This window comes from Cupressus sempervirens, chromosome 6 (assembly GCF_028749045.1).
Source record: "Cupressus sempervirens isolate cs-2001-9-10 chromosome 6, ASM2874904v1, whole genome shotgun sequence".
Taxonomy (NCBI): domain Eukaryota; kingdom Viridiplantae; phylum Streptophyta; class Pinopsida; order Cupressales; family Cupressaceae; genus Cupressus; species Cupressus sempervirens.
The window spans coordinates 387,791,152-387,817,345 of record NC_143123.1 but is presented as its reverse complement, the minus strand read 5'-3'; the positions used below and the strand labels follow the sequence as shown (position 1 = coordinate 387,817,345).

General features: G+C 35.5%; 1 protein-coding gene across 4 annotated transcripts in view; it reads left to right on the top strand.

Annotated features, from left to right (window-relative positions):
• SEC8 (subunit of exocyst complex 8) overlaps positions 1-26,194 on the top strand; it is a 254,137-nt gene that overhangs the window by 180,281 nt on the left and 47,662 nt on the right. For 2 of the 4 annotated variants that reach the window (XM_089788245.1, XM_089788246.1), the window contains exons 19-22: positions 1,784-1,981; positions 2,258-2,343; positions 18,171-18,366; positions 18,509-18,586. In XM_089788245.1, coding sequence (XP_089644371.1) covers positions 1,784-1,981; positions 2,258-2,343; positions 18,171-18,366; positions 18,509-18,586 — 558 coding nt within the window. The remainder of the gene's footprint in view (positions 1-1,783; positions 1,982-2,257; positions 2,344-18,170; positions 18,367-18,508; positions 18,587-26,194) is intronic. The other 2 variants (XM_089788243.1, XM_089788244.1) reach the window with 1 other exon arrangement.

The window sequence follows — 26,194 nt, the reverse complement described above, 5'->3', positions numbered from 1 at the left end:
TGACATCCAGTAGTTGTTCGAGTACCAGACATTCTAGAGGAGCAAAAATGTGGAGCAGGCTGAGCAGACTAAAGTGCCATTTTAAATACACTTATTTTATTGGAAATGCAAGTTTTCCCTAGCCTGAAGCTTTTTATAACCATGTGTAGAGGTCATTGAGGACAAAAACAATTTTTTTCTTTGAATCAAATAATTACATTCTTGAGTGTATGTGTTCAAACACACTCCAAAAATGTTCAAAGGGAAACAAGCTACATAGCTGACTTAATACCCATCAGCAATTGGCTAGAGGGGAACTTCTCATGAACATTTTATTTAGTCAGAGAATTTAAATTGTTTAAGAAATGTAACAAACTTTAAACTTTGTTGGAGATGAAACTTAAAAAGGGAAAATTCAATTGCAGATAGCCTAATACCTAGTTTTGAAGTTGTTTGGTAATATATTGCACAAACATTGGTGAAAAATTCCATTCCCTATTAGTAGATAGGCAACTTCGCCATGGCTACTTGCCAGTCCTATGATTAAGGGGAAAGTCCCCCAAAGCATTGGAAGAGGGCATGATTTATTTTTTGATTGATAGTGGAGTCATTGTAAAACAACACAAGATTCAAGAAATATCTAATAACATGGAGGGTGCAATGCATCTGGCAACGCCATCATGCATCAATGTTGTCCAATATTAGCATGTAGTAGCCCATGTTGGATCTATTGCAAGCAATTAACTATACACTTATGAATAAAGGCTCCATAAATAACACAATTTCCTGTGGTCTAAAAAATCATGGAAAATTTTAATCTGCTATGTTCAAATGGCATTAGCAAAGCTAGACCCTTACCACTCATTTGATATGAACATTTTTTTGAAAATAATATTCTAGCCACAGAGTCTGCAATGCAAGGAAGTGGGTGGCAAATTTTATCAACGTTGGCCGAAGTTCCTTTTCATTTCTGAAGTTGTGCATCATATGCAACACCCTTGTCTGATTGTGGATGCATTTCATGATGGGTTTGGCCTTGTCCTATACAGATTTACCACATTGAGTTTACCCATTGGCTACTAGTGTTAAATTGAGAGGTTGAGTTGTGCATGGACTCGAATAAAAGTGGGAGAATCGTCTATTAGTGGTCTCCCAATAGAAAAAGTGTCAATACTTTGTATTTTATTCCACCACATTTTGTGGCCCACTTCAACTACCAGCATATCAAATAGACTGAATATTGCTTGTAGTGACTGGATTCTGTTTGATACATTTACAGGTTTTAGAAGCATAGTGCCATTCGTTGATGCAATGAGGAAATTGATGAGAGTACAATTCATCTGATTTGTCTATTGATTTGATCTTCGAGTGCATCACTCTTGTGATATCCAACCTATCTTAGCCCATTCCTGTGATGATCTTCAAGGGCATCACACAATTTCACAATTGCATCTGTTGGCATTCTCATTCGCAATGTCTTGTAGGAGGTGGCTTTGAACCAAAAACTCCCAACTATAGTGATATCCAGTATGGATTGCTAGCATGGAAAAAATGGCAATTTGGAGTGACAAGCTAGAATGCAATTAAAAATCATCATTGGCCTTCTTCTTCTTTTTTTACTCGTGCACAGTCTTCTACCCTGTGAAAATTGGACATTAAAATCCAGTAATTTTTTTCTTTTAAACAATTTAGCCCAAATAAAAGTTTATTAAAGTTGTAGATAAAAATGGGCATTTCAAAATAAGAATGTCACAGACAAGTCCAATCATTTATACTAAGAGCTCTGTTTTTACTGATGTTTCAGGCAGTTTTGGAAAAGCAAAGTTATATTCTCATTGGAAGAACAGATGTGGAGAACTTGATGAAACATGAGCCTGCGAGTGCATTGTTGGAAATTTCAAATAGTGAGAAATTGTCTGCTTTTACAGGCAAAGATACAGAAGGTCTAGAAGTAGAGTTGGAGATGGATAATCTGCTGCTAAGCTTTTGCCCAATCAAACAGGTAAGGTTTTTCATCAGTGATGACACCATTCATCTCTCTCTCTCTCTCTCTCTCTCTCTCTCTCTCTCTCTCTCGTGTGTGTGTTGGTGGCAAGTTAAAGGGAACTACACAACTAATAACATATATGAAAAATGTTTTGTACCATGCAAGGAAAATTCAGATATGCTGGTAATTTTTCCATCCAGCTACATTTTAGGATGGATATGTTGCACCAGACATTTATTCACAGTAATTATTGGTTCAGTTTTGAAATATGACACTGACTGAAATGGGCAGGAGAATCTTATCAGAGATGATCACAAGCTTGTTTTATTAGCTGCGCTCAGTGACTCTTTGGAATATGTTGCTGATTCTATTGAGAAGTAAGTAGAATTATATGTTTTATTCAAAGCTAATACTAGTTATTGTGATGTGGACATACACATCCATTTTACAGCATTTAAGTTGTTGGTTTCTGAGATTATATTCTGAAGGAGCAGAAAATTGTATTTGTTTCTTAGCAAGAGATATATTTGATATTGAAAAAAATCTATTCTCCTATCATGCTGAAGCTCTTTTTTTGAAGCATGTAGTTATGTTTGACAATTCTAATGGAAGGAAAATTTTGTACTCTTTCACAAAGTGAATTCTGTACAAGTTGTTAACTGCCAAGTTCCAGCCCTTGTGTTGATTTATAATAACTTTTATGCCCATTTTTGGTAGGTGAAATATAATATCTTCAATGTTCTAACCAAAATATATCCAAGCGTTAAGAGGCAAATTGAAAGTTTCTTCATGTATCCATTTTCACTTAGTGATGTTCAAAATGCTAAATTGTTCGAGATCATGAATGGTAGGCTAGGTAATTCTAAAGACGAGAACTACTAAATTGTGGACTCCTAGAGAGTGTGTACTATTATAGCACTATTTTTATGTTTTGTATTCTTGAACCGATCCAAACTGTCAGAATCAGAGAAAGTCGTGAGAAAGTATTCTGGAGGATATCAATAGGAATAGAATTTTTTTTGTTTCTAGAGGCCTATTTAAAGTTAAACTGCTAATTTTTGTAGTGAACAAGGGAACAGATGGATCCTTGACGCACACGCGCACACACACACAGAATGCATTTTTATATTACTATTGTTTATGTTTATATCCATTATTCTTCAACTGAAGGGAACTCTCAGAACCAGAAAAGTTAAAAAACTGAGTATAATAGAGAGGATGATGAAAGATAGAATTCTGTGTTTTTCTGGAGCCTATGTAAAGTTGGACTACTGGATTTTATTTTGTGCAGCCTTAGTTTGCAGTTTGATAACCCTGTTATTTGTATACGACCACGGTACCTCAAAGGCATTTAACAAAATACATTTGTTAGAGATGAGGATATTGGCGAAGATGTTTGCATGTGAGCCCTACTTTGGTTTTTATTATCTTCATTATTTTTATTCCTGCTCCTTTTGACACCCTTGGAGCTGTTGTTATACGTGGCTTTTTTGAGCTAACTTAGGTCGAAATCAAAGTTGTTGTTGGGTGGATATTTTGCAACCGACAGTTTTTGGGTAAAACTCCAGTCGCAAAATAGGATGACCAGCCACAGCGTGTGAGACAAAGTCTCTCCTACCTTAAAGGGAAGGCTTCCCCTTCTCACCTTTCCTTGAATTAACTCAAGGTAAGCAAGAAGTTGAGAGATTTTGTAAAAAAAGGTGTTACCAATATCCTTTCTTCTTAACTTTCAAGAAAGAATCCACTTACTCGTGGAGCGAGTAATGGGCAGGGTGAATCTCTAACTACACTTCTATCAAGAGTTGGAAACAATGATACTGATAAACATTTACTAAGTCAAAGGCTAGCTAAAAATGTACCGGTTCGGCTCTAAGTCTGGTCATACTTCTATATGGAAAAGCTTTACAATTAGGGCACAAAGACTCTTAAAAGTAAGAAAATCTTAACTATTTTGCGAATTAAGAAGAAAATATAAGCTATAAACAAAGCTTCTAGTTATACACTTCACAATTGCTCTGGGTCAAAGCTCCGACTTCAATTGCTTCTTAACTCTTTTTTATTCAATTCACGATATATAATTACCAATAACACAAGATAACAGGAATCAAAGATAACTTGGATGAATTATAAACAAAACTTACAACTCAAACAAATAACAATCTTACATAATCAAAGTTAAGTCTCAAATGCTCCTTTGTATTCACTTTCTCCCAAAATATTGCTTACACAAACAATGTTCTGCTGGCACAATTTCTCCAGAGCTCTCTTGCATAAAGATAATGATGATTTTAAAATAAGGGGGCACTCCTTTATATAGGGACAAAAGTTGAGAAAAAGGTGGAGGAAAAAGTGGGAGCAACTCAACCAACTTTGACCTAGTCTAACTACAGAAGAAAATAAAGGGTTACATGCAATTGCACATGCAACTCGCATTACATCCTTCTACATACATGTAACTTATATTACATATAATTACACTTTTCTATGTAATGCATCCTTTACAACTACTAACATGAAATAAAAACAAAAACAACAATATTAAAGATTGTTTCTTAGTAGGAAGATTAGCAATTTCCATGGTCTTCGATATAGCTTCTACACTCGCTGCATTTGCATATGTTGTTTATATAACTTCGAAATTTTCTGCCATAGTATCCAACAAGTGTTTTGTTAAGGATTTATACAAGACAAACTTGTTCATCGTGTGTGAACCAAAGTCTTCAGAATCTACATCAGCATTGATCCTGATTGTATATTCTGAGTTTGCTCTTTCTACTGCAATGAGATTACCAAATTCATCAATAACATGGCATCCCATCTATTCCAAATCACAAGTAACACTTGTTTCGACTACTTGACAATCTCCGAAGGCCGCCTGCAACTTTGTGATCAGCTTCCTCAATGTTTCCTCTTTGTAACCAATGAGACCTTTATATCTAAAGAACATTTCACATGACAGAAGAATGTCACATGAGACCAAGGCATCCAAATCAAATCTTACCATTACATCCCAATCATCAAGGATTTCCTTAAAGTTATCCGCTTCTTGAGTCAAAGAAGAAATTAAGTTTCGCTCCATTTCATTCATCTCTTTGACACGTCTAAGGACTTCAAATGTCTCTATGATGGCTCAAACTCCTTCAGAAATTATTTCCTATATCCAAGACTTTGCGGCTTCAGTTAGCTTTCTTTCCTTAAATGTTTGAGACATAACAACAACACTCTAAGAAGATTGTTTTTGAATTACCTCGTTCAAATGAGAGACTTCCTGTTTTAGTTGATTTTTCTTTTCCCATAGCTCATGATTTCTCTTTGATACATTAGCCAATGCATCTTGAGCATCTTGCAAACAATTCAGATGTGATTGCCTTCCAATTTCAACCTTAGTAAACTTGTAATCAGAACGAGTAAGTTCCTCAACAGGTTTGTCTACTAGGGGCTCAACAACTTCAACAAATTTGATTTTATCTGAATCAACCAAAATCCTTGAAACAATCGTCTTTCAAAGATTTGGATTTGGTCTTCTTAACAAGAAGATTGTCAAGAGGAACAACCACTTTTCTCCTCTTCGTTGTTATTTGGCTCAATCATGCAAGTAGTTGAAACCTTCATCCGTAGAAGCAGATGCAGTGGAGACCATTAGCATTGATTCTGATTGTATTTCCATTGTAACAGAGCAGGATTCAGTCTGCACAATTGAAGGCATAGGAACATGTTGAGAAGGCTCCGTCATGAAAAGCTCAAACCCTGTGAAAGATGTATCAAGTTGGGAAACTTGACCACTGGTAAGAGTTGGAAAATCCTCAAACACATTTGCTAAATGTTCATATTGTTCATTTGCAGGGATGCGAGGAACAACAGAGGAAAGAGGAAGAGCTATGGTAATAACTTCCAATACTGGAATGGAAGGAGTGAAAACAGTAGAGAATGAATCCACATCATCATCAACTTCATGCAGAAAAGGCTTTTCATGTATGGAAGATGTACAAGCTTGTGTAGGCTTTGGAGGAGATATGATCATGACTTCCCCTTCTTCATCCAAATCTTCTTTATCAGATTCTGTTTCCAATTCCTTTTCTGATTCTTCAACTAATTCTTGAATTGGTTCAAAGATTTGAGATGATTTAGCTCCTTTTCCACCCTTCAATCTGAATTTGAGAGAACCCTTAGCATTAGAAAATGAGGCACCATCTTTCCCTGTGATTTCCAGTTGTGACTTCCTGCTAGGAGGACCAAAACTTTCACAATCCAAGCCCATCTTAGGATTTACTCTTTTAAGGCCTTTACTTTTCAACCATTTGTTGGTGTTCACTAAGATGGATTGAAATTTGTCCGTGAGAGACGTACCTTCCTTTTGTTGCCACTGAATAGGAAAAGGGAACTTCTTATCAAAGATGGCTTGATGAAATTTTGGATCAAGGATGTTGCCATCATCTTCAACTTGGAAATCTGAAGGGATTTCCAACATGTTAAGATCAATTATTTGTTGCAGGGTTAATCTGCAGTAGTCCATCTTCATGATGTCAAGTTTTGTTCTCATATCAGTCCAGATGTCCTCGATGCGATGAACATGAGTGTAAGCTCTTTTCATTTGAGTTCATCTCTCGGTAACCAAAGTCAAATCTAGCTTTGAATTTCTTCAAGGTGATCAACAACAACTATGCTTCCATGTTCTTTGCTTTAGGCACAAAAATAATTGAATAGTTGCCAATAGACAAAGGTTTAGCTAAGGTAATGCCGAAACCAGACCTATACATAGCATGCTGACAACTCTACATGTCCATAAGTTGTCTAGCTAGCTCCATCAAAATAATTCGATCTGTAGCATACCTAAGTAAGGTATACGGCTCACCTTTGAAATATTCAACTCTCAAGTATGTGAAAGTGGGAAACTGAATAAAAATACAGCCGTATTGTTTCATCTTCTCCCATGCTGCATCAAATACTCTTTTAACATATAAATGTTTATTGAACAAACACCGGAAATGCCCAAAGAAAGCATCTTGGATTCTTCTATAATGGAATTCACTATTTCCCAGAGTGATTTGGTCATAGTAATCCCAAATAGGAACATGAAGACGATCTCCCTTGGTAGAAAGACCAGAGAAATATCCCATGGCAGCAGCAATGTAAACAAGATAAGAATTCATGTAGAAAGGCACTGATGTTTCCACGTTGCCAATTTACTAGCAAAGTGCAGTGCTGATAAGCTCTCTCTAAAAGATGTGTTCTTTATTCTCCATATTTTGAAACATGAACTTATACATCCATGGCTCGAAATCAGTAAAATCTTTAAGGCCACAAATTCTATTGATAAGGATGATGAGATCCTTATATTCTTGTTTAAAGTTAGACTGATGAACAATCGTTGGCCATCTGGAGAAGTTGCTTCTTCTATTGTCTAACTAGTAAAGGTTAACATTCTTCTGATAATTGCCCTTTTGCCCATTCCAACATGCCAAAGATGATTCTTTGGTCAAATCTGCACATTCTGCTTAATGTGGAACCTTGAAGATTTGTTCTGTGACCTCAAGATCAAGGCTAATGATAACCTTGTCGTCAGCATCTTGGATAGTCTTTGTCTTTGGAGTAAACCGCCTTGCACATCCGAGAATGAAGTCAGGTTCTATAGCCGCCATAGGAAATGTAGACACTAGGTGAATGTTGCTTCTCTTGATACACTTCATTTCATGACCAACTGGAGTTTCAACTCTCTGTAGAAAATCAGCCACGTTTACATGACCAATCTTTGTGTCTATCACGTTATCCAAAATAGATATGACTGATGGAGCTGCATGAGCCAATTCTTTATCATATTGATATTTCATTTTGCCTTTAGATTTTGATGGTGAGGACATTTCTTGTGTTTGCACTGCAACACAAAAATCCCAAAACACAAATACATCATCAGATGGAATTGCCATACAAGTTGATTTTTGATTAACAAAGATTTAGAAACAAATTGGAGTCTTGGTAGATTCAGTGAAATGATCTCGAAGAAATCATATGCAATGGATGAAAATGAAATGAATGGAATGTGGAATGAAGTGTTATGAAAATGGAAGAATGAAAGATGGAATGAAACGGAATGAAATGAGAATGTGTGAAGGTGGAACGCATGGGAATGAGTGCAAATGAAGATTGTTGATTTCAAAAGTGACTTAGTGTTTTCAAGGCATTATTACGTGAAAAATGAGTACATGTAAGTGCAACATGTAACGAGAGATGAAAGGTGAGATGAGATGCAAATGCGGGTGGCGGATGCACTTCACATGTAAGTGCGAATGGAGGATGAAATGGAAAGCATGGAAAGAAGCGAATATATGTATTTGCTCATGGAGGCTTAAATGCATATAGAGGGATGGAAATGGAAAATGGAAGAGGGATAATGAGTTTTATAGTCACTTTTGGTAAAAAGGGAAAGTCAAAGTACATGGGAGATGAAAATGACATCTTTTTGACTTTTCAAAATGTGACTTTTAATCAAAATCAGACCTTGTGGATGCAATTACACGTAAGACATTTTGTGTAATCGCGTCGTGCGATTGGATGCGAAAAGTGACAAAAAATGAGATTACATGCATGTGCCGATGGTGAATGAAATGGAAAACATGTAATCGCATTCGTTGAGTGAGAGATGATGTGTTGTACACAGAAACGGAATGTGGAACGTGATGATACTTTCATGTGAAGTGAAGAAACAAAAAGTTCTTGGAAAAGAACTTGCGACTTCTGTAAAGTGGAGAAAATTGGCAAGCAAACACAAAACACAAAAACACAAAGAAAAACGTACATTTGGAAAGTAACTCAAACATGCCAAGATGCATAACACTTCAACACTCAAATTCGAAATTGGGACTTGGGGAAGAACCAAAAACATGAAAATGAACAAAAATTTCATTTTTAAAGGAAAAATACACTTTCCATGGCAAAGATTTCAACAAGTGGCAGTAATCAAACAATTACGTGCATCAAATCAGCAAGATAAGCACAAATTAAATAACAAGAAAGAAAGAGTCCACTTACATGAAGTTTAAGTGACAAAAATGAAGGAGGAAGATGCTACAATGATGAAAAATTCTCCAAAAATGTTTGAATCTTTCAATCTTTTACAAATTCCAATTGAAGAGGGCAGCAAACAAGGAAGAGTTGTTGAAAGACGCAAAAATGTGCCCTAAGATTGCTCCAAAATCCAACGTTTTTGAGATGTTCATGCTTGGGACATTTTTGGTGAAAAAAGTTTTTTATCAAGATGCAAGATCAAACCGATTTGGTGTTTAAACACCAAAATATGCACCAAGATGCAATGCAAATACCAAATAAAACTAAATCGATTTGGAATGGAGCAAAAACATGAACCAAATATGGATTTATTTGTTGATTTCTCCAAAAATGTGCCCTAGTTTGGAGCTTCCAAAAATGTTTTTTAGCTTGTTGAATCCATTTTGAATGCAAGAAAGCTCATTGCCCATCAAAAACGCCTCAAATGGAAAAGACTTCATGTAAATCCATCAAGATAATCTCCACTTATGATCAATATCCCGTTCTTGGAGGGCTAAAACATGGAGTTCTTCAAAATTGGACTTTTGGGAGGTCATATCATATATTAAAACATGTCTTAGTATAAAATCGGACCTTTTGGAGTCAAGAACATGTTTTAAAATGTGCATACAAGTAAAATCACACTTTTTGGAGGAGGATGCATGTTTTAAAATATGTCTACAAGCAAAATTGGACCTTTTGGAGGAGGATGCATATTTTAAAATACATCTTACTTTTTAGATGTAAAGGCATAAAAACTTCACTTTTGATACAGTAGCATCAAAAAAGTCAACTTATGATAGCCTTTTGATGTAATGACATCAAAAAGGTCCACCAAAATGAACTTTATATATATGTCCACTTTTGATGGATTTTACATGTAATTGCATATAAAATGTCCACTTTTGATGACTTTAAGTCATTTAATTCACTTAAATTTATTAAAATGTTATTAAATGGGCCATAAACAATATTTATCTATCATATTTAAAAATAAAAAATTAAATTGGAACTATATAGTTATATATTCTATAGGCGAGGTGGGGCCCTACTATATCTAAGGGGATGAGCGAATGCTTTCTGCTGGGCCTAAAGTTCCCTCTTGCCCATGAGCACCCTCGGGCATCCTTCCCTCAGCAGTCTGCATAATCAAAGCATCCTTCCTGTGCCTAATGAAACTAAGGTTACTTTAAGTGAAAAATTAAAAAGTAACTAAACTTAAAATTATAACATAAAGTGCACTATAGTCACCTTAAGTTAAAAAAATTAAAGTTAAAGTAACTTAAAAACTCAGATACCGATTCGTGCCAGTAGGGCCTGGCTTCCGCATCCGATGCAGATGGATGCGGGAAGCCTCCGGATGCGCTGCGGGTGCTGCCCGGAAGCCACCCTCAGGCATCCGGATGCGGGTGGCTTCCGGGCAGGTATCAGCTTCCACCCGCATCCGGATGCCTGCAGGTGGCTTCCGGGCAGCATCCACAGGGAATCCGAGAGCATCCGGACGCATCCGCGGGAGTTAGGCGGAAAATTAATAAAATAAAGTATATTTTAACTTAAAACTATGAAACAACATGTGACTAAAAGCATTTTTTAAAGCATTTTTTCACAATAAAACCCTAAAACGACCCTAGAAGACAACATAGAAGCATTCACAAGAGTCATTTTAGAGTTTTGTTTGCACCTACAACCACTCCTTCATTGTGAAGCTAAGTTCAGCATTTTCGAAGAGGATCGATCGAAGAGGGAGAGATAGCTTTCTCAAAGAAGTTTAAACCATTCAAGGTAAGTGATCAATCCTTTTCTTGAGTATTTAGATGAATTTTTTTGAGTTTTTGATGATTTTTTTAAGTTCTTGAAGATTTTTTTAAAGTTTTTTTTCAAATTTTTTTTTTTTTTGAAAGATATGTAGAAGCAACTTTGGGTATCTATTTTAGTAGTTTTTCTCACTTCTTTCCACTTGTATGCATGATCATTGATGTTCATCGTTGTTAGGAACTAATTAAAATTTATTTATTTTCTTATAAAATAGGTTGCAAAAAACTAGACAAGAATGGATACCGGTGGTAGTGCTAGTCAAAGTTCAGTGGGGGGCCAAGGAGGGGAAGGGACTGATAATTTTAAAATTGATGTAGGTTCTCCTTTGTGGAGACATACAACACGGATATCACAGGTTTCAGGAGGTGGCTCATACTATTGGAAGTGCAATTATTGTCAAAGTAACAAAGGAAAACCTTTCAATAGCTCATATTCTCGAGTGAAGCTTCATTTTATGGGCCCTGCTGGCAAAGGATTTGGAATGTGCAAAGGCAAAAATGGTACTGGGATGACTAGCGTGGAAATACTTTCATTTGTAAGAGAACAAGAAGCTGCTGATGCATTGATCAATAGATCAAAAAAAAGCTACTATCAAGGTCCTTCCTCAAAGAGCAAGCCAAAGACACCCACTGAACCAATGGCATCCTCCCAACACCCATTCTTGCAGGTACCTGTGCCAGAAGAGGATGAGGAAGAAGTGGAAATTTCAACCCGTAAAAGAGGCCCATTAGACACCGCATTTAAAATGGGGGCAAGAGACCGCGCTGATGAAGCTATTGCACGTTGCCTTTATGCGAATGGGCTTTCTTTCAACTTGGTGAGATCACCATATTGGAAGGAAATGGTGGTAGCAATCAAAGAATCACTAGCTGACTACACAAGCCCAGGCTATGAAAAGGTGCGTACAACTTTATTGCAACAAGAGAGGGCACATATAGAGAGAGACCTTCAACCAATCAAAAAATCTTGGAAAACTTCGGGTCTAACTATTGTGTCAGATGGTTGGAAGGATACAAGAAACCGGCCACTGATTAATGTGATTGCAATTTCTCCCAAAGGGGCAATGTTTTTGAAGGCCATTGATTGTGAAGGGCAAGTGAAGGATTCGGAATTCATTTCTAGAATTCTCATTGAGGCCATTGAGATGGTGGGTAGTGAGAATGTGGTACAGGTGGTCACTGACAATGCCAAAAATTGCAGGGGTGCGGGTGCTTTAGTTGAGAGTCGGTATGACCATATTTTTTGGACTCCATGCACTGTTCACTCCCTTAACTTGATCATGCAGAGGATTGGCACTGAAGTAGATTGGGTGAAGAAAATATATGAAGAGGGGGAGGACATACAGATGTTTGTGACCAACCACCACATGTCACAATCCATTTTTAGAACATACTCCAAATTGGAGTTGCTGAAGGTAAATTAAAATTTATAATTATATTGTCAATTGACATATTGTTAACTTGCTTAGGTTGCTGAGACCCGTTTTGCATCATACAATCGTTATGAGACGACTCCTCAAGGTAAAAGATGCATTAAGTCAAATGGTCATCGGTCATCAATGGGGTGTATGGAAGATCTCAAATTCAGAAAGAGCACAAAGGATCAGGAATTTGATCTTGAATGAGAGTTGGTGGGCTCGTGTGGCATATGTATTGGATTTCACCGAGCCCATCATGACTATGCTCCGTTTTGCTGATACAGATACACCTTGCTTAGGGGATGTGTATGATGGCATGGACACCATGGTTGAGAAGGTAAAACATTCTATACAAGCACATGAGAGTGACCCCACACAATGTGAAGCCTTATGCAAACAAGTGCAAGCAATTATCAACCATCGCTGGAATAAGATGACTACCCCATTGCACCTCCTTGCATATGCCTTATCTCCTAGGTACTATAGTGAGGAGATAGCTGGTATGTTGGATAGAGTTGCACCATTTGCGGATGAGGAGGTTGCTGAGGGGTGCCACAAAGCCCTTTCAAGACTCTTCCCACTAGAAGAAATGCATGAAAAAGTGAGGGAAGAATTTGGGTTTTTGCTTCGGGGTTAAAGCATTCTCCATTTGCACTAAAGGACCAAAATAGAATGGGAGCTATCACATGGTGGTACATGTATGGTCAACCTTTCAAGCATCTTCAACCTCTTGCAATCAAAGTCCTATCACTAGTAAGTTTTTTATTTTGTTTTGTAAATTTGTTTTAAATTTTTATGTTTACACTTGCATTGTAGAATTTAGTGTTTCACACATTCTATAAAATTAATTTGCTTTTCATTTGTATGTTTTGTGACAACTATATAGGTTGCTAGTTCTTCTGCTGATGAAAGGAATTGGAGTACATACTCCTTTATCCATTCGGTGAAGCGCAACCGGTTAGGCTCCAAGAAAGCTGAGAGCTTGGTCTTTGTCCACACCAACTTGCATCTTTTGTCACGTAAGAATGATCATTACAAGGAAGGGGCAACAAAGCTTTGGGATGTAGCCCCTGAGTGTGCAGATTTGGATGCAACACTTCATGATCTTGTTACAGTTGGAGACTGTGATGATGTTAGTGTGGCACGTGTTGCATCTAGCATAAGTGGAACCATGCTTGGTTCAAATGATCTTTCAGCAGTTGGAGATGACAATGAGAATGTGGATTTTCTTGCAAATCCCTATGATTCAGAGCCAGACTCTGATTGATTGAATCTTCAGACTTCAATCATTTACCATGTTTTTAAATTTTATTTTGTTGGAATCTTGAACATGACCTATTTGAACTTATTGTTTAAGAGTCAAGACTAAACGCTAATGTTGGACAAGCACATATTGATATTGATATATGAATATCATATGAATTTTGAAATATCTTGAATTTTGTTTAAGGGTTCAATTAACTGTTAAGTATCATAGATTCATAGTCATATTATGCTTTATCAAATGATTTGTTTTTGTATCTTTCTTGCATTTCGTTGCATATGTTAATATTATAATATTATATATATATATATATATATATATATATATATATATATATATATATATATATATATATATATATACATTTCCTCCCACATCCACATCCAAAAAAAAAAAAAATCCCCGCGTCCCGTATCCGCTTCCGGAATCCGCTTCGGAATCCGCATCCGAATCGGTAACTTAGTTTATTTGTCCAAAGATGGGTGCTTCAGAGTTGGAAACTAGGAGGTCAAGTTCAAATGGCTGCAATGATGAATATTATTTTTCTCTCTTGCCTTTTCCAATTAGGAGGATTTCTCAAGGATTCTTCATAGTGGTCCTTGGGTTTTAGGGGAAAATGGCCTTGTCTTAAAAGTTGGTCTCATGTGTTAAATTGTTAATTTAAGGAATGAAAATTACAACTTTCTTGTTTGGGTTGGATTGCCAGGGCTACCTGTGGAATTCTGAACTAGAAAGTTTGAATGATTATTGCCAATACTTTTGGGCAAAAGAAAAGTTTAAACACAATATCTTATTTACTAGATTTTTTCTCCTAATTGATTATCTTCCAATTATGGTGCCACTATTGATACATCTTTTATTTCCTTCGAGGAGGTGCAAAAGGAAGATAATGATGAGATTTTTTTAATAAAAAATATGATGCTGGATTCCTCTTTTAGAACATCAAAGCTGGAAGAGAATTCTGCATTTGTTCTTATTGATTTTTTGTGTTGTGATAAATTAAGTTTAGAAGACAAAGGATTCTAGTACAATGGTGAAACAAAATTTGTTGGAGCAATTCTACAAATCCCTGCAGCTTTGTTTGGCAGTTTGAAAGGTTTTGTAGTGACCTATCTGATGTAGTTTCTTTGTTGTTCCTTGACCGTCCTTTGCTGTCTAGCTGTTCTAATTGCTAAATATTTTAACTTGTAAAAGGGTTTGGACCCTTTCAAAACCCTGCTTAATTAAAAAAAAAAGATATCATCTCGTAGATCTTTGACTCTTTCGCACTCTTTAATCAACAATCTCATCCTTTGTAGATGTATATGTTGGTTCATATGGTGGCCATCGTTTGGCCTGCTGAAGTCTCCCATCCCAATATGAAACCAATTTCTTACTCTGTCAAACACTTGGGAGTGTATTTGAATATGAATGTTTTAAATGTTGCAATCTACTTGATTTGTTTAGTGATTCCTCCCCTTCATATGGTTCGTCTTGACTTTTATACAATTAAGTAGACATTTTCACAAATTGTTTTTAATCATACCATATGACTGAATGTTTAAAGTTAAAACATTACAGACTTCTGTATACAGCTCGCAAAATCAGAATGATGCACATATAATGCTCTGACCGTAGTGAACAGCAGAAATAAAGAACACAGAAATTGTAACAGCGGAAACAATGAATCTCAATATAAATACCTTCTTGTTATACTGGGATTGTGATGCACTGATCCAACCATTCAGATTGCAACAGAAAATATACTTCATCAACAGTTCTTCATTTAGACAATTCCAAATTACAACAAACCAAGAATGGCATCCCAATATTTGCCTGGCAATTGCAAATAAATTCAAGCAGCACTTTAAACTGCCACACTATATATCATCTCCATTGGCCAGCAATGGAAATTCTTATGCAAATATACTAAGAACAATATATGCAATGCCTTACGAGTTATGATTGAAAACGAGGGTTTGGTCTTGCTTGTAGTCTTCATAAGTTTGCCTTTCAAACCCTGGGAATTGATCAATGTTTACCATACAGGGTAAGAATTTAACACATTTAGTATAACACGATTCAATGCAGAACAAATACTTTATTCATATATGCACTTAATAATTACAATCCGAATACAATGACTACAATGATCACGATGATGATTCCAAAGTCCATCTCGGACGTGCACATATACCCTTCCGAACGGGTGACTCAAGCGTCACATGCCCATTTGGATACTACTCTACTTGTCGGCTACACTATACATTTTACCGACAACAATCAACTTTTCGAACCTGCTCAAAAACTACCTTGATCTTCCTATAATCAATCTCTGAATGTGCAGTCAGCCCTGTAAAGGTGACAAACCTTGGAAATCTGAATTCAAATAAGCACAAGTATAGTCTTTGGATGAGATTAGCAACTGAGTATCTTGGATGATGACTCACACCTGTAGACATTGTTCCTCTTGAGGGTTTTTTGTCCTCAAAAGTCTGGATCTTCAGCAGAAACCCCTTTTTTCATCAACAGTTCTTCATTTAGCAAACAATTCCAAATTACAATAACAAACCAAGAATGGCATCCCAATAATTGCCTGGCAATTGCAAATAAATTCAAGCAGCACTTTAAACTGGTACATTATATATCATCTCCATTAGCTAGCTATGGAAATTCTTATGCAAATATACTAAGATCAATATATGCAATGTCTTACGAGTTACAATTGCAAATGAGGGTTTGTTCTTGCTTTTTGTCTTCATAAGTTTCCCTATCGAACCCTGGGAATTGATCAACTTTTCGAACCTGCTCAAAAACCACCTTGATCTTCCTATAATCAATCTCTGAATGTGTAGTCAGCCCTGTAGAGATGACAAACCTTGGAAATCTGAATTCAAATAAGAACAAGTATAATCTTTGGATGAGATTAGCAACTGAGTATGTTGGATGATGACTCACACCTGCAGACACTATTCCTCTTGAGGGTTTTTGTCTTCAAAAGTCGGGATCTTCAGCAGCAACCCCTTGTTCTCCAAAAATCTTTAACAATTTTCAAATTTCATTTAATAAATGAAAAAGCACCAAGTGTGTTGTTTGTTTGCACACCAAAAAGCAACGCCTCTTTTGGCTTTTTTAAAACATTAATAATTAAATGATTTCATTGCTTTACAATATTCTTAACGTTGGCATCTTATTTGGCATAATAATTAAATACTTTATGACATTAATATATTAAATGCACACGACCCCTTATATCCCCTTTAAATATTAATCATAAAGATTTAGAATTTAATTAATTATATTAAAGTTAATGCTAGTTTAGACTTTGTTCAATTAAATAAAATTATTAAACTCGATAAAATGCGAAATATTGAACCAACAACTGATCCTGCTAGCTTTTCTGATATAAGTTATAACCATAGTGTCATTTGACCATCTTGTTAACTTACCATAAATAGTATGGTCCGAAGTGTCCAAGTTACTTACTAAAAACACTAAGTGTATATAAACAAAGTCTGAAAGACAGCTAGTAGGCAAACCACAAATAAATTGGTGCACAAAGATGGAGAGTACTGAAATAGAAACGAGGGTCAGCTGAATAGACTCGAATCACCCTCAAAGCCTTCTCCACCGTACAGGGGCAACTGATAATAGGCTAACCTGATGCTTAGGAAGGTACAACTATGAGCACATCACACCTACTGAACTATAGCTGGTGTATATATTAGTAGCCTGCGGTATCTACTTTGTTGTAAACGAATTCCTCATGAAGTATACTTTAGCTGTTAAGCATTTACGGATTATTACTCCAGGGAGACTAGTTGTTGCCAATCTAAAAATGCTACTGTATTCTAGGAATTTCATTTAGCCATTACCTTGGTCAAAACATTAAAATGAATCACAGGTGTTAGGAAACTTAAGTCAGTTCAAGGCTCAAGGCATGCAATCCTCCTCTAAAGTAATTTCCGTCTTTCAAAAATTTCTAAAGCTCTTTTTTCTGAACCATAGAGGAAATTTGATATTTCAGTTACAGGACATCATGCAAATTATGAAAGAAAAAGGATCAAATTTAAGGAAGGACAATGTTATTCTGTACTTCAGCAATATTTTCAAAATAAGAATGCCTTAAAGTCAGTTATGGATTGCAAAAAGAAGTTCATTCATTTCCGATTGGAGAGGAGTTCAATGGTGCTATGAAATACAGCAGATGTAAATGTTTCTGACATATATTGGTAATTTCAACAAGGGGAATGCTCAATCAGGGATAAAGTTCAAAGTGTGGGTATATTTGTCTCAGTTTGCAAATTTGTGATGTATTTCCATTGAATTAGGAACAACCACTACCAAAGGGCAATATGGTTTACAGAACTCTGTATTTTTTTAATACCTTTTTCCCAGTCACTTGTTATGAATCAGTTATATTCATTTTGAAGAAATGTGTGTGTTATTGAAATATACAAACTCAATGGTCTGTTTCTGATTTTATAATATACATTTTGCTTTCACTTTCTTATCGTTCGAGTATAAATATCTACTGAACTATCCAGATTACTAACGTGTAAAACCATGCTGACATAAGAAAATATTTTGTGTGATGTGTTTCAAAATCTCATGAAGAAGAAATTCAGCATATTATTTTGAACTGAGTTATGTTTATCATTTATTGACCCTTTGCTGAAAATATGTAGGCTTGGACAAGCATCTTCAAGATCATCAAATGATAGAAAGAAAGACAGTTCTTATCACATACATCATCATAGGAGAACCAGCAGTGCACTTACTGCAAGCCTAGCAACTCTTGCTGATCAGTACAGGAGTCTAGCGGTGGAATGCTTGCGTGTTCTAAGAATTGAAATGCAGTTGGAGACGCTATTTCATGTGCAGGTTAGTCATTTCCCCTTGTAAAAGAAGTTCGGTTTTCAGATTTTTTCCCATTGTTTTTCTTTTGTTCCTTTTGAAAATTGAAAACTCACTGCACATAGGGAAAGTGCTTATCTACGAACTGCTTTCACGATGTTTGATTCAGGATATGGCAAATAGAGATTATACAGAGGATCAAGATGCAGAAGAGCCAGAGGACTTCATTATTTCCCTAACAACACAGGTAGGCTAGTTTATGCTCTACCATGGTTAGATGTTTATATATATTTTTCTTTAGAGCCATGTTATTTTATACCATTCCTGTACACAAGCATAATACAGAATTTCGTTGATTCTATCTTTAAATTTTCCAATTCCCTTAAATTGCCAATTTGACTTAGTTACTTTTACACATAATTTACATTTATATTGCTGGTCCCCAAAGCATCTTTGGATTTTACCAGCAGATCTGTATGGCTATGTGTGAATAGCATCATGTTTGTTTTTATTTATTGATAAATTTTGAATTGTGCAACAAGACATCCTGGTTTATATCATGATACCTTTCAAAGCTGGTTCTTGAGCACTGCCAGATGTTTTTTGCAAGCATCTATTGACTAAATTAAGTACTGTGAAGCTGTGAGCTATTGCATACCAAAACAGAATGCTCCTTGACTATAATTTGTAATATAACTAAGAAACCAAAACAGGAGGAAGAAACACAAATTTTCTAGGAACTCTGGATGTGATATGTGTGGAAACAGCCATACAAAAGAATCAAAGATACTGCAAATAAAGGTTATTTATAAACAATGATAAATGTAATAACCTAGTTTTGTGCATAGAAGGTCCCAAATCACATGTAAACAAATACACACAATATCTGTGACTTTATGAACTATATATGTCTGAAATACATTATACAGTCAAAACCTATGTCGCTGGAAAGTATAGTATCATAGTCGATGAGTGTACTTTGGGCTCTAAAACTGGTCTTGATACACAGTCAATCCATTTCTGGGAACATCTTTAAATTTGCAGAGCATCTCTAGGATGAATCTGTGGGCCCACATAGGTTAGGTTCAGGAAAACACACCAATTTGTTTTAGTTAACTAATCTTAAACTATGTTAGCTACAATCCCCTCCCTCAACCTAACCCTCATCAGCGTGAATTTCAGAAGAATCACAATAGAAAGAGAAAATAAATACACCAACTAATTCATTTCTGCAAGCTATCACAATACTAGTACTGTAGCTATCCAAACATTCATTACCATTCTTGTTTCAATTACTTCACTTGTCCTACTCATTTCTCCCTCACTGATAACAATTTTTCATTACGGCAAGGAACCTGCTGTCTCCCATAAGTTGAAAGTTTCATATTGATTCTTGAAACAAGTTTTCAAATGAATATGCTAATCAGTTTGGCTAATTGTTGTCTATAATATGATGTATTCTGAAGATATCTAAATCCACTGATAGTATAGGGTATGCCGTTGTATCCATGTCCAGTTCATACCCTCTCTGGGCCTTTACCTGCCATGCAAAGGGATTTGTCTAGGTGTTGTTAAATGACTTTGGGCATGTCCAGGGCAAACCTACCCAAACGTTTTTATAATATTTAGATAATTTCTAGACTCTGATTTTTTCCTAAGCTATTATGAGTGACTGGAGTGTAGACAATAGATTCAGCTGCACAGTGAGTGGGTGGATTGGCAGCAGATGATTTGCACACTATTTTCATAGGCTGGGTGTGGATATTTTCCAAATTTTCACTAAGATTTGTAATTCACTCCACATTGTTGATGTTTTCTTTATGGTTCCAAAACTCTCCTCATGTATGGCTAAGGAAAACTTGTATTAATTACTGTTTGCAAAACTCCAGATGTCTTTGATCTATTTTTTCACTGCATTCATATTGTGCAGAACTATATATTTAAAGGTTAAAGTCTTAAAGACTTGGGTGAAATATATTTAAATCTTATAATATTACTTAATAAATAATTAAACTATATATTAAATTATTAAACATACGATATTACTTATTAGTCATTACTGCCAGTTAATAACTTAATAGATATTGAGTTGAAGATATCAAATCTCTATACATGATAACTCGTACACACTTTTTGCATGGCCAAACGAAAATATTAAAACGAACCCTAGCCTAATAAAAGAGGTCATTATATCCAATTACTGGAACCCTGAATCCAAACCTGAGCTGAAATCTGAGCTGGTAACATTGCATGATGTTTCAAGGTTGTTTTTGGAAACAGCTCAGTGTTCTGAGGACAGATCCTCTGAGTCTGTTAGGCTGGAACTTTCTTGCTGATTAAAAAAAATGTAAATTAGTGTTATCATCAAGTAATTCACCCTTGCCAAGTTGAACAAACAGCTTACTGGTGAAAAAATGGATGACTTCTCAAAGTGTAGGCTGAAGTCAATCTCCAGAGAAGGTTGATTCCTTTTGTTACTTACCTATACTACTACTAAACTACTAATTATCAAAGGAAAAGTAAAGGAAAAGGCTTGAAACTGAACCTTAAACTTATTTGATAGTGCACCGAATTGAATTTTCAGAAATATTTTGGCTGTTCAACATACAGTATTTCAAAAAGTTCAGCTATTTTATGCTTAGTTTCAATTTTTTTTTGCAGCTCATATGCTAATGTTTTGTAGAAAGATTGAAGTGTTTAGCAGTTTCAAAAGGAAAGGTAAATATTTTCACAACTAGGTGCTTTTAGCTAGAACACATATTTACAATCCACATAGCAGTTACAGTTTTCTGTTCTAAAGGTGCAGTCAAGATCTAAAGCAAGAAATGCAGAAATAAAGATCAGCCATCAATGGTGTGCACAAATCAATAATTTGGAAGAAGACAAATAACTGATTTTTTGGCTTAAAGATACTATAACAGCAGTATCTTTTGAAAAATGAACTTTTCCTTTCAAAATAAAGATCTTAAACACACATCTCAGCCCTCAAGACTGATATGAGAGTTTTAATGTAATAGCTTGCTAGAAGAATTTTCCAGAATAACAGCTTAGCCTAACAAGTACCAACCATAAAAGTGAAAACTGTCTTTTGTAGTTTGTTGTCCTGCATTTTGTCACCACAAAATATAGGTAACAGTACAAAACTTTTTAACTTAGTTTCGCATTTCTTTGAGTTTAGTTCATCACTTAATTGGATAACATTGTTCAATCAATTGACCCTAATTGATATAATTAATCATTTTACTGAAGGCTTTTGTTAAGTCTTTTTCGTTTTTCTGTTTGTTGAGCCTATGCTTGATCTTTGAGACCTTCAAAGTCCTTTCTTTTGTTTTTGAGTGTGTGTTTCTTGGTTTTTAGTCTTTTGATTTTGCCCAATTCATTGCTTTTTGTTTCCCCTTCGATTTGATCTAACTTGGGGCTTAATCGGAGTTGTCAGTCAAAAGATATGGCCATTTTAGTGCCCAAAAAGTGAACCTTTTTGATGCAACTACACGAATTAAAAATATTATGTTATATTTTTAATTTGACATTCACTTTTTGAAAAATATAACTTAAATTCACTTTATGTTATGTTTTATAAGTTACTTTAGAATAGGAATGTCATGTTTTATAAGTTAAGTTTTATATGCTATGTCATGATGTAGGAATGCAAGTTAACACTAGCAAAACCAAAATTATGATCTTCTCACTAAAGAAGAATAGGGGCATACAAGACAAGTTTCTGTTTGAAAATAGCCCCCTTGAGATTGTGGAAGAGTACAAATACTTGGGCATCGATTTTCATAACAAACTCAACTGGGATACTTGTAGATCGAAAAGGATCCAAGGGGGCTGGAAGGCGTTATACTCTTTACAAAACAAGTGCAGGAACGCAGAATTATGGGATTGGACGACCATGAAAACTCTGTTTGGTTTGCTGGTCACTCCGGTTATTCTATACGGATGTGAAGTGTGGGGCGGTAGTATGTCCAAACAGAAATGGCGGCAAGTTGAAAGAATTCAAAAACACTTCATCACATGCAATCTTAAAGTCAAGACCACAGTTCCGTATGAAATCCTTTTGGCGGAGGTGGGTTCCTTTCCATTAGAAGTCGTCGCATTGATCCGAATGCTAAGCTATTTAAAGAAAACCCAAGGTCTGGAAACACATTGTTGGCCCAAGTTGGTAATAGAGGAAAAACTTGAGAGGCGGAAAAGCACATGGATGAAACAAAATGACAAATGGATGCAAAAATGGGATATCAATATCCAAACTTGCCCGGATAACATTAAAGAAATAAAGAAGTTTGTCAATGAAAAATTTCGCAATATTCTGTGGACAAGACACATAGGGTAAAAAAAATCTTATTACATTAAAGAATTTAATCCCACTTCTAGTCATGATGAAAAGGCCTATATAAGGGCACCTATTGACTGGAAAGCAAAAATGTTGATGGCACAAATTAGAACTAGTTCACATCAGCTGCGATGTGAAACTGGTAGATGGCAAGTTCCAAAGGAAGAGTGGGCAGACAGAACATGTTTATTCTGCAATATGGGAACAGTTGAGATAGAGCAACAGTTTGTCAAGGAATGCTTGGCTTACAACGACATCAGATCTGATTATACAAAAATTCTGCAGAACAAGGACTTCAACTATTTATTCGAGGAAGATCAAGTGAAGAGAACAGCGGATTTGATTATCAAAATTCAGAGAAGAAGAGACAAGTTAACCAAAACTTTGCAACTGACTAGTTTGGCTCCTGACTCGGGAGGGTGATTGCATGGGTCCCATAGACTACTTTAGTCTCGTGGACGTTATTAAAATCTATCATATCATATCATATCATTTATCAATTAAATTTTCACTTAAAGTAACTATAGTGCACTTTATGTTATATTTTTAAGTTGAGTTGCTTTTTGATTTTTCACTTAAGTGTCTATATTAACTATATAGTTCAATTTAATTTTTGACATTTAAATGAAATACTCTAGTAAATTTTAATTATTAAATTATAATGTTAATATGATAATGTAAATATAATTTATGTCCCACTTAAGTAATTTTTTATCAAAATTAAATTGGCATGTGCTTATTAAAATCACTCAAATGTGTAAAAATACTTAAAAGTGGTTATTTTTCGTGTCATTACATGTAAAAATCACTTAGAAGTGGACCTTTTTCATGCCACTGCATGTAAAATTGAACTTAATCGTTTAGAAGTAGACTTTTTTGATGTCATTGCATGTAAACTCACTTATGTGCAATGACATCAAAAAGATGAGTTACATGTGTTATATGCATAGGCACCAAAAAGGTGAGCTTTTGTCTTGAGTTGCATATGCATGTAACTTAAACATGTCATTACACAAAAAAAGTTAGTTTTTGCACCAAAGACATGTAATAACATCCCCAAAACCCGTTTTGGGCAAAAAACATGTTTTTTAAACATACTTATGCACCAAAAAAGTGTGTTTTTGCCTTGGAAGAGTCCATTACATGTTTTCTCCAAAAGGTGTGATTTGTTTCATATAACATTTTTAATATATGCATTCACCTTCAAAGGGTGCGTTTTGCATTGAAACACATGCATTTGATCCTCCAAAACCTGTTTAAAAAAAAACTTTATGCATTTGGCCCTCAAGAACACATTTTTGGTGATTTTGCTTGGATTCTTCTACGAAATTTCTTCAAATCTTTTCCTTTAGAGATGTTTTTGCAAATTCAATCCTCTCCACACAAAAACATTGGTTCTTTTTGTCAAAAACGTGTGTTTTCAGCTCCATTTGAAATCACATTTTCAGGAAGAATGCCCAAATTTGGACCTCCAAAATACATGTATTTGTCCAATAAGGAGTCGCTTTGAAGTTTTAATCATTCTAGATATTGGAGGGCACGTTTTTGCATTCTATTCTATGGTAAAAAATGACTCATGTAATGCCCTTTAGAAATCACGTTTTTGCAAAAACTGGTTTTCCTTTCATCTTTTAGCAAAAATGTTGGAAGTTTGAGAGATTCTAGGACATGTTTTTGGCATTGTGCATCAAAAACGCCTCTTTTGCTGCCCCTCATGGATTTCTCTTGCAAAGTTTGAAAAGGTCTAACATTGTTGGAGAATTTTTCAACATTGGAGCTTCTTCCTCCATTTTTGGTATATAATCATCATGTAAGTGGACATTTTTCTTGCTAATTAATTTGCTGTTAGCTGGCTGATTTTATGCATATTTTAGCTTGATGATTGCCACTTGTTGATAATGATGAAATGGTTTATTTTCATGTTTTGGTTTTTTCCCAAACTCCAAATTCAAAATTGCATATTGAAGTGCTTTGTTTGTTGATATGTTCGAGTCATTTGCCAAAGGTACATTTTTCTTTTGAAGTTTTGTGTTTTGTGCTCAGTTACCTGATTCTTCTATTTATGCCTGGGTCCTGGTACTAGTACAGTTTTGGTATTGATCCTTCTGAGGTACTTCACGGGTTCTATGTGGGTCCTTCTGGTGAAAGACCTACAGTGAACCTAGGGATCTACGAAGTACCCCAAGGCAGTAGGTCAGTTTATGTATGTATTTTTGATTTGTTCATGTTTTTACTATCAACATTAGATACTGTCTTGCAACAGCTTGGTAATATTGTTCAAACCAAAATTGTTCTATGTAATGCCCTTAGTTTATGACAATAGTGTACTTAAATCTACTTCGATTCATTTGAATATCAGGGATTGATTTTTTTTTATTTGTAGATCTAAGGACATGGTTGTTGATAGATTTGTAAAAGCTAGCCAATAGTTATGTTTGTTGATCATGTTCATGTTGATGTCAATTGCCAATGCATGTAATCTGAAACTATATTTGTAATACAATTAGTTAATTTATAACTTTATTAGCCATTATGAATTTATGAGTATCACTCTTCTTTTATATTTGTAACTTCGATGTTTTAACATACGTACATGCATACATATACGGACGAACCTGAGCCCGCAAGGAAGGAAAAATTGTCGTATCCACGTACCCGAACCCCATATCTGTACCCTAACCGGAACCCAAATCGACAACTTAGGTTTTGTGTGCTTGCTTTCAATTTTTCTTCATTTTTGGAGAAGTTGCAAGTTCTTTCCCAAGAACTTGGTCATGTTTCACTTCACTCCACCTTTCGTTTCACGCAAGATCATCATCACGTTCCATTTCCATCTTTCCATGTCACAAAGCATTTCATCTCATCCTCCATCAACATTCGCATGTCATCTCACTTTATATTTCTCATTACATGTTGCATATACATGTAATCCACTTTCTGTGCAATGACATCTTGAAAGCCCAAGTTACTTTTTAAAAGTCAAGAGTTTTTATTTACATGCATTCCGATGCATTCCACTTTCATGTTTCAAAGCATATCCATCCTTCCAAGTTTGGCTTCGGCCCTTTCCATCCAATACATATGCTTTCCAATTCATTTCCATCCATCATATGTGTTCCATAATTATCTAATCCATACTTCTAATACCCACTTTTCATGGATTCGTTATTGTAACTCAAATCGCAAAAGCTCTCAAGGATTCAATCCCATTGAAACTTCCATGTTGCAGCAAGTCAAGATATGTCAGAGGTTCTATAAAGAATGAAGACATCTAGTAAAGAAGGTGTGCTTCAATAAACGGTAATTTATTTGGTCTGCATTTTCCCGATGGTTGTTTGAGACCTTGAGTTCATTTGGGAATGCGCCAAGCACTTTCTTTCAAAAAAAAAAAAGTTAAAGGTGTTGATGGAAATTTATTCCGAGTTTACATCTGGACATCATCAAGAAGGTTTTCAAAGTATCGTAGATTCCAGAATGTATCAATCTACAAAGGAGAATTCATGAGAACTTGAGCAAGAA